General features: G+C 38.1%; 1 protein-coding gene across 1 annotated transcript in view; it reads right to left on the bottom strand.

Annotated features, from left to right (window-relative positions):
• Positions 1-4,715, bottom strand: part of NUS1 (NUS1, dehydrodolichyl diphosphate synthase subunit) — a 28,036-nt gene extending 23,321 nt beyond the window's left edge. The window contains exon 1 of the mRNA XM_006926123.3: positions 4,129-4,715. Within this exon, the coding sequence (XP_006926185.1) occupies positions 4,129-4,543 (415 nt within the window). The 5' untranslated portion in view covers positions 4,544-4,715. The remainder of the gene's footprint in view (positions 1-4,128) is intronic.
• Positions 4,716-12,821: the final 8,106 nt, after the last annotated feature.

Below are 12,821 nucleotides of genomic sequence, written 5' to 3'. Positions count from 1 at the left end.
AGGGAAAGAATGCTCCTTTACATGAGTCACCACATAAAGGAAACCAGGTACACTAGTTTGCATTGTTTGGTATATTAAAATGTAATCCCATTTATATTTGGACTTTCAACACTTCCAACAACTCTGTATTTCAAAATATTTGCCAATAACATGTGTCAATGTGCCAAATAACTAAACAAGGTAAAAACTATGTTCATTTTTCTCCATTATTTTGAGGCTTTGGGGTAGTATTTGTGTTGAGAAATTCCAACTAAGTTTATTATTCTCATCTACAGAAAATGCAGCCTTCCTTTCAATTCAAGGAATATATTCTGACGAGCCATTAGATGCATAACACCAAGTGATACTCTGCAGAATAAAAATGAGGATAGATTGTGGAGCTTACACTCTAGGAAGAAAATTCAGGTGGACATACATATGACTAATACTTTACAAAATAGAGAACAAAAGTACTTTTAGAGATGTACAAAGTTTTAAAGAGATTCAAGGATAAAGCAACATTAGGGAAGAAATAATAAAGAGAGACTACCTAAGAGGTGACAGGATGGCCTTCAAGGATGAGGGATGGCCTTCGAGGATGAGTGATGGCCTTTTGACAGAAAGATAGGCATTTGTCAGGAAAAGAAGAGGACACTTCAGGAGGAGGGAACATCAAGTAACCTATTTATAAATGCAGCAAAAGGTCTCTAAAATATTAAGAAATAGGTCGGGAAGGTCGGCAGTATACCAGGCAGACCTTTTACTTGCAAGTGTGAGAAATGTGTACCCAAAATCATTTCATAAGACACCTAGTGCAGATTTACAACTATGGACGCAACACTAAAAAGAAATACAAAATAGATTCCTTTTGTCTTTTACTGAATTCTCACACAGAAGGCAAGCTGTATTCTGGATCACTCAAATTCATAGTAAGTAATATTAAGACACCCAGGTTATCCTTACTAACGAAAAGAAGCATGAAGGATGAATAATTTGATTTAAAGTAAGCAGCAAAGTATGCTTTGATTTGTTTTAGGGTCAAACTTCAGTGTAACAGTGTATAAATTGTTTGATAAAAATAGAGAGATAATAAGGTCCCATTCCCTAAGCAGTCAGATCGATAACTGTGTTGAACCTGTATTTCTTATAAGTACCTGCAGACTCATTCACAGGATGGTTGAGAGACCACATTTTAAAAATACTATCCTACTGCAAGGTTTCCAGCATGGCACTAATGGAACAGATTCCATCACTGAAGACAATCACACATATCCAGATAACTTGGATCCAGGCATCCTTCAAGTACAACCTAAGCAAGCATAGCACCCATCTGGCTATGGCACAAAAAGCCCCAAACTCCAATTTTTGTACCATTCCAGTTACAGTCATTTCTTGAAATATAATCACGTAGGAAAAAAAATAGCCAAGTCTTCTTACTAGAATTGAGCTCAAGAAATTCCTGAGAAACACCTCTAATTTTTGATAGATGAAAGACATACTGGCAGAAATTATTATATTCAAGTAGTATTGCAGGGAGATAAAAATAAAAGGATTAGTTTGCTGACAGTGTCAAACCAGGGTAAATATCAATGGATTTTTTTATAGCAAATATAATCCAGATCAAATTATAATTAGAATGAACACTCATTTTAAAAAGTGCCACTCACTAGCATTTATATAGTTGCTTGTATTAATTTCTAGTAATTTTTCTAATTTGAGTATAAACTCCTCAAGAAACACCATTTCTTGTACTTCTTTGTTTCCCAGTGCTTTATAGCACAGAAGGTACTCAATAAATCTGGCATTTATGAGTATGACGACAGAATTTTTTCATAAGTTAAACATCTATATAGAAATAGCTTAAATAAAAGTTTGTTGGCGAAAACTGAGTAAAGCTTAAGGATCTATACCTCCCCTGAAAAAAGATAGTTTTTCTCACACGTCCACACTTGCTCCTTCACATCTTTCAGGTCTCTATACTCAAAAGTCACTGAGGCTTTCCAAGGCCACTCACTGTTTAAAACTGCACCCCTCCTCTACCATGGGCATTCAACATTCTATCCCACTTCCCCTGCTTTATTTTTCCTCATTACACTTATAATCTAATATACTATATATTTTACTCATTGATAATATTTGTCAGACTTGCACCAAAGTTTAAGTTCCATGAACACAGGGATTTTTATCTTTTTTTGTTCCTGGTGTACTCTCATGTCAGGAACAGTACCTAGTACTTAATAGATACTCAACTGTCATCTGGTAAATGAATGAATGATTCAATCAATCAAAATCAAGAATGGGTAAATGGAAAGTATCTTATTTTAGACAATGAAATTACTCTTTATCTCTTAAGAAGTAATTAAAATTGTTTTTGTAGTAGGATACCACGAGCTCTAAATCCATTCACTGAAAATGCTCCTTTAAAGCTCCTTTCGGTTTTCAGTCAGTACTTGGTCAGCTTGACTTCTCCCTTTTCATTACCAATCATTTTTCTTTTACAGAATATAACACGAGATGTTTCTAAATCTCATCAGCAATTCACTAACAGGAATTGCCGGAACAAGGAAGTGTAGCTATATTATCATCTGTTAGCAGGCACAGTCATCAAGTTAAACTACTTAGCTACACATTTTCCTTCCCTATTAGAAGGTGGAGGACCTTGCTTTAAAAAAGTCACCTACATATAAGTGACTCACTTGCAAGTCATTGCTTAAAGGCTTTAACTAATTTCCATTTCTGCTTCACTTATTTTGTTCCTGAGACAATATATCTATCTGTTGCATTATTTTAAGCAAAGATTACATTGCCTCATAACAGTCTCATGATTTCTATTCCTTTACCACACTCTCTGGCAAGTTCCATGAAGTGTCCGCTGCTGAGTACATTAAACTTTACCTTACTGGAAAAATCATTGTTTGATGTTGACAGGCTACCTGGTCATCAAAGATTACTCTAACACCTTGTTAGAGTTAGTACCCTTTCCGACAAAATCCCACACTTAAACCTACCCATCTGACAAAGACTTAAGATTAAAAATCAAGTTGTAGTTTCTGTGGAGCATACCAGTAATTTAACTTTTTGAACAGAGAATAAAATATTCGTTTCTGTCCTTCATACTGAGGCTCTCAAATCATTCTTTTCACCACATCATTATCTCTAAGGAAATTCCACTGCTTTCAGGATCTGACTGAAACTCAAACCTGACATTTAGAGCATTCCTTAACCATATCTTTCTCATATAAATTCCATGTTCTGCTTAAATTCCATCTCTCTGCCTAAACTTCTCAAGTTCCTCCATTCAGGATTTCTCTCTTCCTCCTCAGAGTGGTTCCTTACTCTCAGCATTTCTTGTTATTGACCACATCACTTATGTGAGTATGTGTCTAATCCCTGTAAGCCTGAGGGTCCATGGAATTAAATGTAAGATTCCAAGGATAATGCCTAGTACAGTGCTTTAGGTTTGTAGCGCCCTGATCAGTGTTTACAAAAATTTCCTATGGTGAACATTCCCTCAGTCAAAACTATGAGAGGACCATTATCATGTCAAGTACTGTGTTGGCCATTGAGAATCAGGGATCCATCTCAAACCTCTCAAGACATAAGATGACTGTTTTCATGTCTGCCAGTTCAGTCTCTCATACTTACCATAACCTGGCCCCACCACTCAGTTTAAGCATAAAACCTCCACAGACTGAATGTGACATAATATCAGTGCCTTGAACTTCTCTGAAGAAACACTGCAGTAATAAAGGGGCAAATATGTAGAAAAACACAGATGGCTAAAATTTCAATTTCCCTATTACCTTTGTGACTTTGGACAAAATCAGTGAATGCTGTTGATCCTCAGCTCCCTCACTTGTGAAACAAAGGAATACAAATACCATTTACCTTACTGGGGCATTATTAAGAATAATAAATATTTCTTAAATGTACAGAAAGCGACTGAATGGAATTCAGGGACTTAGCAGGTGTTCAATAAAACTTATTTCCCTCCTTGGAAAGCTCTAACACTGTAATTTGCACTTAAGGGCTGCGAAACGGGAAACTCGTGGAGCGGGAAGAGCTGCGATCAGCGGTGCGCTCTGGGGACCGATGTAAGGTCCCCGCGGTCAGAGAGGCCCCGGTCCCCCTACCCGCGCCGAGCCTCACCTTGGTGGTCATAGACGCTAATGTAGGAGATGCCCACGGCCATACACCACACCACGAGGCTTGCGATGTCCGAGTAGCTGGTCTCCTGCTCCTCCTCAGTGATCACCAGGCCCATGTGTACAGGTAGCTTCTGCAGGGAACGGCCGTCCGCGCGCCAGCGCAGCCGGGGATGGGGAGCGGCCGCGCCCGGCCCCCCTCGCGGGTGCCGGTAAGGACGGCGGTTCCTGCCTACAGCCGGGGGCTTGCGGAGCGTGAAGCCGAGTGGCGCTAGGACCGCGGCGGAGGCGGCGCGACAGCAGCGCCGCCAAATCCAGTTCCAGGTGCCGAACCGAACGCGGAGCCAGTAGGTGAGCGTGCGGTGCAGGCACAGCAGAGCGTGCAGCACCCGCCACACCAGCTCGTACAGCCCCGTCATACTCCCGTTGCGCCCAGGTGTCCTACCCTCCCACACCCGCGGCGCGACGACTTCTTACCTACCCCTGCGGCCGGCGCGGGCCATCTCTCCGCGTTCCCTCGCCTCCCGCGCCCGGCCCCCTTTCTACTGCCAACACCTCACCTCGCCCCCGCCGCCATCTTCCTCCTGTCTCGGCAGCCCCACCCCCGTCAGTACATAGGCAGTTCTGATTGGTCGTCGTGGAACTCTGACGTGGCTTCTGGGTTCGAGGATGTGGCCCAGCACGGCGCGGCAAAGGAGAGCGCGCGCCAGGGAACTAGGTGGGCCAGTGACCGAGTGCGCCCCCTTGTAGTATGGAGGGCTCGGAGCAGACGCCACTGACGCTTGGGAACGCGATCCAGCAAGGCTCATGTCGTCATGGTAGGAATGGGTGATTGCAGGGACCCAGCGTCCCTCCGGTCCTGGGCGTCTTGTACTGTCTGTCTACTCTCACGGCCCTGCCAGAAATGGATTCTAAGGAGTAAGAGTGGCCCAAGTGGATTGGAAATGCCAGAAAGAATCTAGGGGTAGAAAGGAGTCCTCAGCAAGTGTCGATGCTGGGGTCAACTAGGGTCCCCTAAAAGAAGTGTCTGCAGAGGTTGGAGTGTGCCCCTTAGAGAGGTCCTGCTACTGTTCTTTGGTCAAACCTTCTAGCTAGGCTAATTCTTCCAAGAGTAGAAATGAGAGGATTCTTAGTAATGTTCCTGAAACATAATTCAGCCTATGCGATTCTCTTCTAAAGAGAATCCTCACTAGCTGTCCATTGCTTAGTACAAAAAAGCAAGGCTCCACCACCTGGTCTGGCCAGCACTCCATTTTATTCATTCGTTCAGCAAGCGATAATTGACTACTAGCACCACTGACCTCAGTCACCACCACTATTTGATGTAAACTGCCCATCCATCCGTATCATCTCCATCACACAGCCTAATGTCTCTGCCAACCTGGACTACAAAGTGGTCCTCTAAGTCAGTTCAGTACTTCCGTGCCGCAATTATGTTCCATTTTTGCCCCCTTTGCACAAGCTCTTCCCTTCCTGTGAATTCCTGTATCCCAACTAGACATTGCCCAAATGCCCGCCCGTTTCTCAAAGCTCATTCTACAAGTCACCTCCTCAATGAAACGTCTCTTGATTTCCTAGCTTGAAATTCTCGCTTTTTGTAAATCTCATGGTGACTCATAAATTCTGTGACTCTATTTTTGGTACTTCCCACCTTCCTATATATGTGTGTCTGTATATATAACATTATATGTTATATGTTATATGCTGTCTATATACATATATGTTATATATAGGAAATCAAACAATTTCATTTTTGTAATATCTAACTTATCTTTGTTCTTTCAAGCCCCCTTTCACACTGGGAAACATTTGTTAACATCTTGGCTTCATGCCTTAATGTTTCAATCACTATCACTTTTTCAACCAGTCTTATTTCCATTTATAAGACTCACTTCACTTTATTTTAAAACTTGAATCTTGTATCTAAAAGTTTTCCTCCCTTTGGTAGTTCAGCCTTAGGAAGTGAGAGCTGGGCACCAGGCACACCCTTCCTGCACTTTTACCTCTCTGTGTTTCCTTTGTACCTTCTCCTCTTGTGATGGACAAAAAAATAGGGAGAGGGGGAAAGCTATAACCAGGAAAGCCTGCAGTAGTCGTCTTCCTCACTGGCCACTTATGTAAATCCAGGATGCTCTGTTAAGGAAGCTCTCAGGAGGCACCACTTACAACAAGATTAGAGGCATCAATTTTGTCTCATCATGGCCAACTCTCAGGTGTGCAGGCATGTGCAGGCTGCAACTATTGTAATTCTTTGAATTTGCAAACTTAAGCAAGAAGGTTTTGGCCCCATCTCCAACTGACAGTCCCTACCACCACCTGCAACATGCATATTCTAGCATCTCTCCCCAATTGTTTGGTTTTGTATCTCCTAGAGTAACTAGAAGTAGGTTAACAGGTATCTTTGCTTAAAGATTTCAGCTTCCTAAAAGGAAATGGGCAGGGAGGGGCCTATTTTCTTCTTTGGCACTTTTCAGTGGGCTAAAGATGGGGGTACCTGGGGGTTACTCCTATTACTGGCTGTTTCTCTGCCCTTAGAAGAAGGTAGGTTCAATGTCTTTTGTTTTCAGCTATAATTCAGGGACAATATGAAAACTACATTGCGTATCCTGTTATGTGTGTATAGATTCAATCCAAAGTTTATGAACTTTTTTCTGAATAATTTCTTATTTTGTCAATTTCAAAAAAAAAAAGAAGAGTAAATGTGGCACTTTTAAGAACTTTAGGGTTTCCAAATATAGACTTTAGGCTTCTTAAACATATCTAATCTGTCACCCCCACCTCCAAATTCTACCAGGAAACAAAAATGCAGAAAGAGTTCCACAGCTCAGAAAGATGTTAAGTATAGCACCCCTACAGCTATAGCACCAAAAGCCCCCAAACTCCAGTTTTGTACCATCCCAATTATGGTCGTTTTGTAAATTACAATCATGTTGACAAAATAATTGAATCCCCTTATTAGAATTCTAAGCTCAAGAAATTCCTGAGAAAACAATGCCAATTTCTGATAGATGAAAAAATTAGTATACTTGAATATATATTTTAGTATATATTAGTATATTAGCAGAAATTATTATAATCAAGAAATATTCCAGTTACACGAAAATAAAAAAGTTTGCTGACAGTCAAACCATGATAAATATGAATGGATTTTTTTAGTCTAAGAATTAAATAAAATCTAAATATAACTATACTTAGATTGCATATTTATTTTAATACACATTTTTGGGTGAAGGGGTAGGGAAAAATGTAAAGTGGTACAGTAGTTTGTCTCCAAGGTGGTTGCCATCAAGCTACCTCAACCCCTACCACTGTGCTCAGCCATTTACTCATTGAGAAGTAAAGTCCGTTTCTCTATTTTGGAGTAGACCTCTGACTTCTCAGACCAGGAGAATACAGCAGAAGTAACACTGCATTATTTCCTAAGTTAGGTCTCAAGAAGCCTTGAAGCTTTGGCCTTGGACGAGGTCTCTGGGAAGATGCTCTGGAGAAAATAGGCTACCTGTAAGAAGTTGTACTACCACCCTGAGACCACTATTAAATGAGGAATCTCAAGTTAGGAAGACCATGTGAAGACATGACCAACCTATCCTCATCTGTTCCAGCCATCACCAACCAGGCACCAGATGTATGTTGAGAAACCTTTATGTCTCAGCCACTATCTGACTGCAACTTAATGAGTGGGACCGACACCAAGGCAGAACTGCCCAATGAACCGAGTCAACACATAAACTGTTATTTTAAAACCCTATGGTTTGGGGTAGACTGCAAAGCAATAGATAACCAGACAGTTGCCCAGGCCTTCATCCTCCCTCATTTCTCAGCTTTACATTATCTAAACTTATCTATTGTATTTACTGTTCCCAGCATTCTACTCAGTGCTGTTGTTCAAGCTAGTCTAATTGAAATGCTGCCATGGGGAAATAGACACATGCACACACACATTGAACTAGATGAGAAATGAGACTTTGGTATATCTGCCTCATATGGTAGATTGAGAGAGAGAGAGAGAGAGAGAGAGAGAGAACACAGAACTGTTTATGCTAATATAAATTCTACCTATTTTTACAAGGCCCAGCTTAAGTTTCACCTCTTTCCTTACTATGATTATATGTGGTTAAGCGAGCTCCTCAGGGATTTTTCTTTTTTCCTCTTTTTAAATAAAGAATCTAACACTCACCAGCATTTATATAATTGCTTATATTAATTTTTAGTAGATATCCCTATCTGGCATACAAACTCCTTAAGAGATACCATTTCTTGTGCTGCTTTGTAAACCAGTGCTTTATATCACAGAAGGTACTTAATAAATCTAACAGTGTCAATAGGATTTTAATGTTAAATATCTATATAGAAAGAGGTTTAAATGAAGTCTATTTGAGGAAAATGAGTAAAACTTAAGGACTTATACTTTTCCTGAAAAGAATAGCTTTTCTTACATGTCCACACGGCTTGCTCCTTCGAATCTTTCAAGTCTCTACTCAAAAGTCACTGAATCTTTCTTTGGCTGCATTATTTAAAATTGCACCCCTCTTCTACTATTAAATTTCAACATTCTCAGCTTTACTTTTCCTCATTGCACTTATGATATAATATACCACATGTTTTATTAGTCATTTGTAATATTTGTCAGACATCAACTAAAATGTAAGTTCCATGAGCATAGTGTTTTTTATCTGTTTTGTTCACGGCAGCGACGTCATGTCTAGAACAATAGCTGGTACTTAATAGATGCCTAGTTGTCGCCTGTTAAATGAATGAATCAATGAATGAACCAATCAATCAATCAAAACCAAGAATGGGTAAATTGAAGTTCTCTTATTTCAAAAAATTAAATAGTCCCTTACCCCTTAAAAATAATTAAAGGTGCATGCTGAATTTGTCAATAAGGTTCTTGAAGTAAAACAACAAAAAAAGATACATTATAGAACATATGTCAACTTTATTATTGACATATTTGGTTGCATACAATTTATACAGCAAAAGAGAAAATGATCTATATAGCTCAGCAGTTATGAATCTAGTGCATGTGGATCTATACACTAGATCCATAACTAGTTTATAAAACATCTGATAAGTTAAAAACTAAACCTGTTCCATTGCAGAACACTTAGAAGCAATGCTGAATACTCAGCTACAACCTATTAAGAACAGTGCAAACCAGCATGACAGGACTGATTTTGCAAGTTGTACAACACTTTTAATTCAGGTCAGATATAAGAATTTGGAAGGCATTTTTGTATAAAATTGGTCATGTTATCTAAATTCAATCCCACATGTAACTAGTTAGATATATGTGTTTAGTTTTAAAAGAGTATAGCTTGAGTGTACATTAAATTGGAAAAATTATAAGAATTAAAAGCAATGGAGAAGCAAATATGGCTAGGAAGTATAGTGAAGTTTGTTTGTTTTAACTTTTATGTTTACAATTTTAAACACATTAAACTGTGATGAACTACCATGAATCATAACCTAACTTTAAGTTACTGATATATGGACAAACTTATATCCCATTCACTTCTCTCATAATATGTAGCTAAATTGCACATAATATATAGCTAAATTGCCCATAATATTTTGAAGCAAAACCTACACATCATGTAAGTTCATCCTACCTCAAATGATGCAAACTTTTAAAATATATAACCACAATATCATTACCATACCTGACAAAATAACGCTAATTCCTGAATATCATTAAATATCAAATGTGTTCAAATTTTCAATCGCTTATATATATCATGAATTTGAAATATTTTTTATTTTCAGTTTGAGTCAGGATCTATGAGATATCCACACTTTGCAACTGATTGATATGCCTCTTAGGAGTCTTTCAATCTAATGGTTCCCCACTCCATCTGTCTATTTTTCTTCCTATTCATTTTTGAGGAAACCAGATTGTTCTGTGGAGTTTCCCACTGTCTGCATTTTCCTCTGGTGAAGTTTAGCACGTTCCTCTATCCTCTGTGGGGTATTAAAAATTTAAACCAAGGGTCAACAACTGTGGCCATGGGCCAAATCTGTTCCATTACCTGTTTATTTTATTCATTTTTTAAAAATGGACTTTATTTTATAGAGCAGTTTTAGGTCACAGCAACAAAGAGCAGAGAGAACCAGCAGGTCCCATTACACTTCCGGGTGTTCAAAGTTGTCTACGTAAAGGTTAAAAAAAACAAAAACAAAAAACTCCACTCTTTTGTCCATTCCAGACATGTAATATTTATTTTTATTCAATTGCAAATATTTTATTGCCCATATGATGTTTTGACTATGGAGTAGTCAGAATTGCATTGCTTAATTATCAAACAGCTGGAAGATTTATGATCAATTTCTAGGTTAATTACAGTGTGTCCAGAAAACATATTATAAATGATTTCAATTACTTGACATATTTTATGAGACCGAATTTAATTGATTTCTTTCACCAGCATTTTGTAGTTTTCCTCACATAGATTTTGTACATATTTTGTTAGTTTTATACCTAAGTATTTCATTTTGGGGGGAGGTGCTAATATAAATAATGTTATATAATAGAATGAGCGCTGGGTTTAAACTCTCGGTTCTTCAGCAAAAGAGATGTGTAAAATGTACAAGCCATATGGACTTTCTTGGCCTTTGGTTGCAGATATTAAAAATGAGAATGTCTTCACAGATTCTGCTCACCTGACAAAGCTCAATACAGAGAAGGCGCTCCATAAAACTAAATTTCTTTGATTAAAAAAAGAAAGTCCTGTGATTCATAGGATGAATGTTTATATTAGTGATATGAAGAAAATTCTATTTGCCTTTAAATACCTTTTACAAATCATTTCTATCATTTGTAGATAAGTTTCACTTTACCAAGGCTCTAAAATGACCCTACATAATCAAGAATAGTACTAAAAGTGACTACATTGTGGTCACATTCTCTTACCAGTGGAAGTCAGTATCACATAATGGCTAAGTACAAAAGCTTTGGAATAAAATCTGGTTCAAATTCTAGACTTGCTCCTTGTTAGATATGGGTTCTTACTTTCTCACTTTTGATGTGTAAAACTGCTAAGGATTTACTATACTTCTTTACATAGTATCGGTACATAGGAAGAGTTCAACAAAGAGTAATTATTACCACTAAGTAAAGTTTCATTTTCATATATAGATCTAGTTGTACGGTTATATAGAAGGGTACTCAGAGAATGAGGTCATTTCAAAAGTTAAAATTAAGAAAGAGCTTTTCAAAGACAGATCAAAACTGAGGATGAATAGTCAAGAGAGGCCACCTAGGAGATGATAGCATAGACATACAAACATCTATGATAGCCTCCTGACAGGTCTAGTCCTTTGTCGGAAAAGAATGAGAACACATTTTAGAATGCTAAGATAGCTGTGAAATATGATTCTGTGCTAGACGTTAATTATACAAAGGTGAAGGTTAGCAAAAAAAAAAAAATGCTCCTTTACATGAGTTACCACATAAGGGAAGCCAGGTGCACTAATCTGCATTGTTCGGTATATAAAAATTTCACACATTTACATTTGGACTTTAAACAATTCTGACAACTCTGTATTTCAACATAAACAGAACAATACTTAATAAAATTATATTTCGTAATAGCATCTGTGTCAGTGTTCCAAATAAATAAACACGAGAAAGCTTTGTTTATTTAACTTCATTAATTTTAGGCTTCTAGTTATTTGATTTGGGAAACAAATTATAACTTGATTCATCATTCTTATCTCCAGAAAATGCAGCTCTTCTTTCAATTCCTGGAATAAACACTGACTACCCATTATATGCATGACACCAAGTTAGAAAGCAAAAATGAGAAGGATTGATAATGTCTAAAGAAATTACAATCTAGGAAGAAAATTCAGGAATACACACACACACACACACACACACGATACTTTACAAAAGAGAAGTACCTTTAAGAAACATAGACTCTCCAAAATTCTAAAGAGATTCAAGGACAAAACAAGACTAGGAATGGAATAGTCCAGAGAGAATACCTAAGTAATCATAGATGGACTTCAAGGATCAAAAATGGCTTTTTTCATGAGTAGATAGGTATTTGCCAGGAAAAGGAGAAGAGGATACTTCAGGAGAAGGGAACATCATGTAATCTAATTGTGGATGCAGCCTTTGGTGAGAAATAGGTTGGGAAGTTTGAGAGTACACTGGGCAGAACTTTGAGTGCGAGCGTGAGAAATCTGTACCTAAAAACCATTTCATAAGACACCTAGTGCGGATTTACAACTATGGACGCAACACAAGCCTTATTCTAGATCACTCAAATTTATCGTAAGTAATATTAAGACCCACTCAGATTATCCTCAGTCATGAAAAGGAACACAAAGAATGAATAATTTGATATAAGGCATCTAGCAGGGAGATTTGTGTTAGGGTCACACTTCCGGGTGCAAATGTATCACATAGATCATTTGATATTAGGTTCTATTCCCTAATTCAGCCTGATCAATAATTGTTGTGAACCTGTGGTTTTTAAAATAAATTTATTTTGGCATAAATTTATTTAAATTAGTTTCAAGTATACAGTACATTGGTTAGACATCTATAATGTTCAGAAAACAATCCCCCCAATTGCTCCGTCCCTCCCCTGGCCCTCTACCTAGCCATCATATTAATGCCAACTGCATTCCCTCTGCCATGCTTCCCATGCCCAACTATCAACTACTAATTTGTACTTCTTTAACCCTTCA

Source organism: Pteropus alecto, unplaced genomic scaffold (genome assembly GCF_000325575.1).
Source record: "Pteropus alecto unplaced genomic scaffold, ASM32557v1 scaffold79, whole genome shotgun sequence".
Classification (NCBI taxonomy): Eukaryota; Metazoa; Chordata; class Mammalia; order Chiroptera; family Pteropodidae; genus Pteropus; species Pteropus alecto.
The sequence above is the reverse complement of the archived record's forward strand: the minus strand, read 5'-3'. Positions and strand labels throughout refer to the sequence as shown.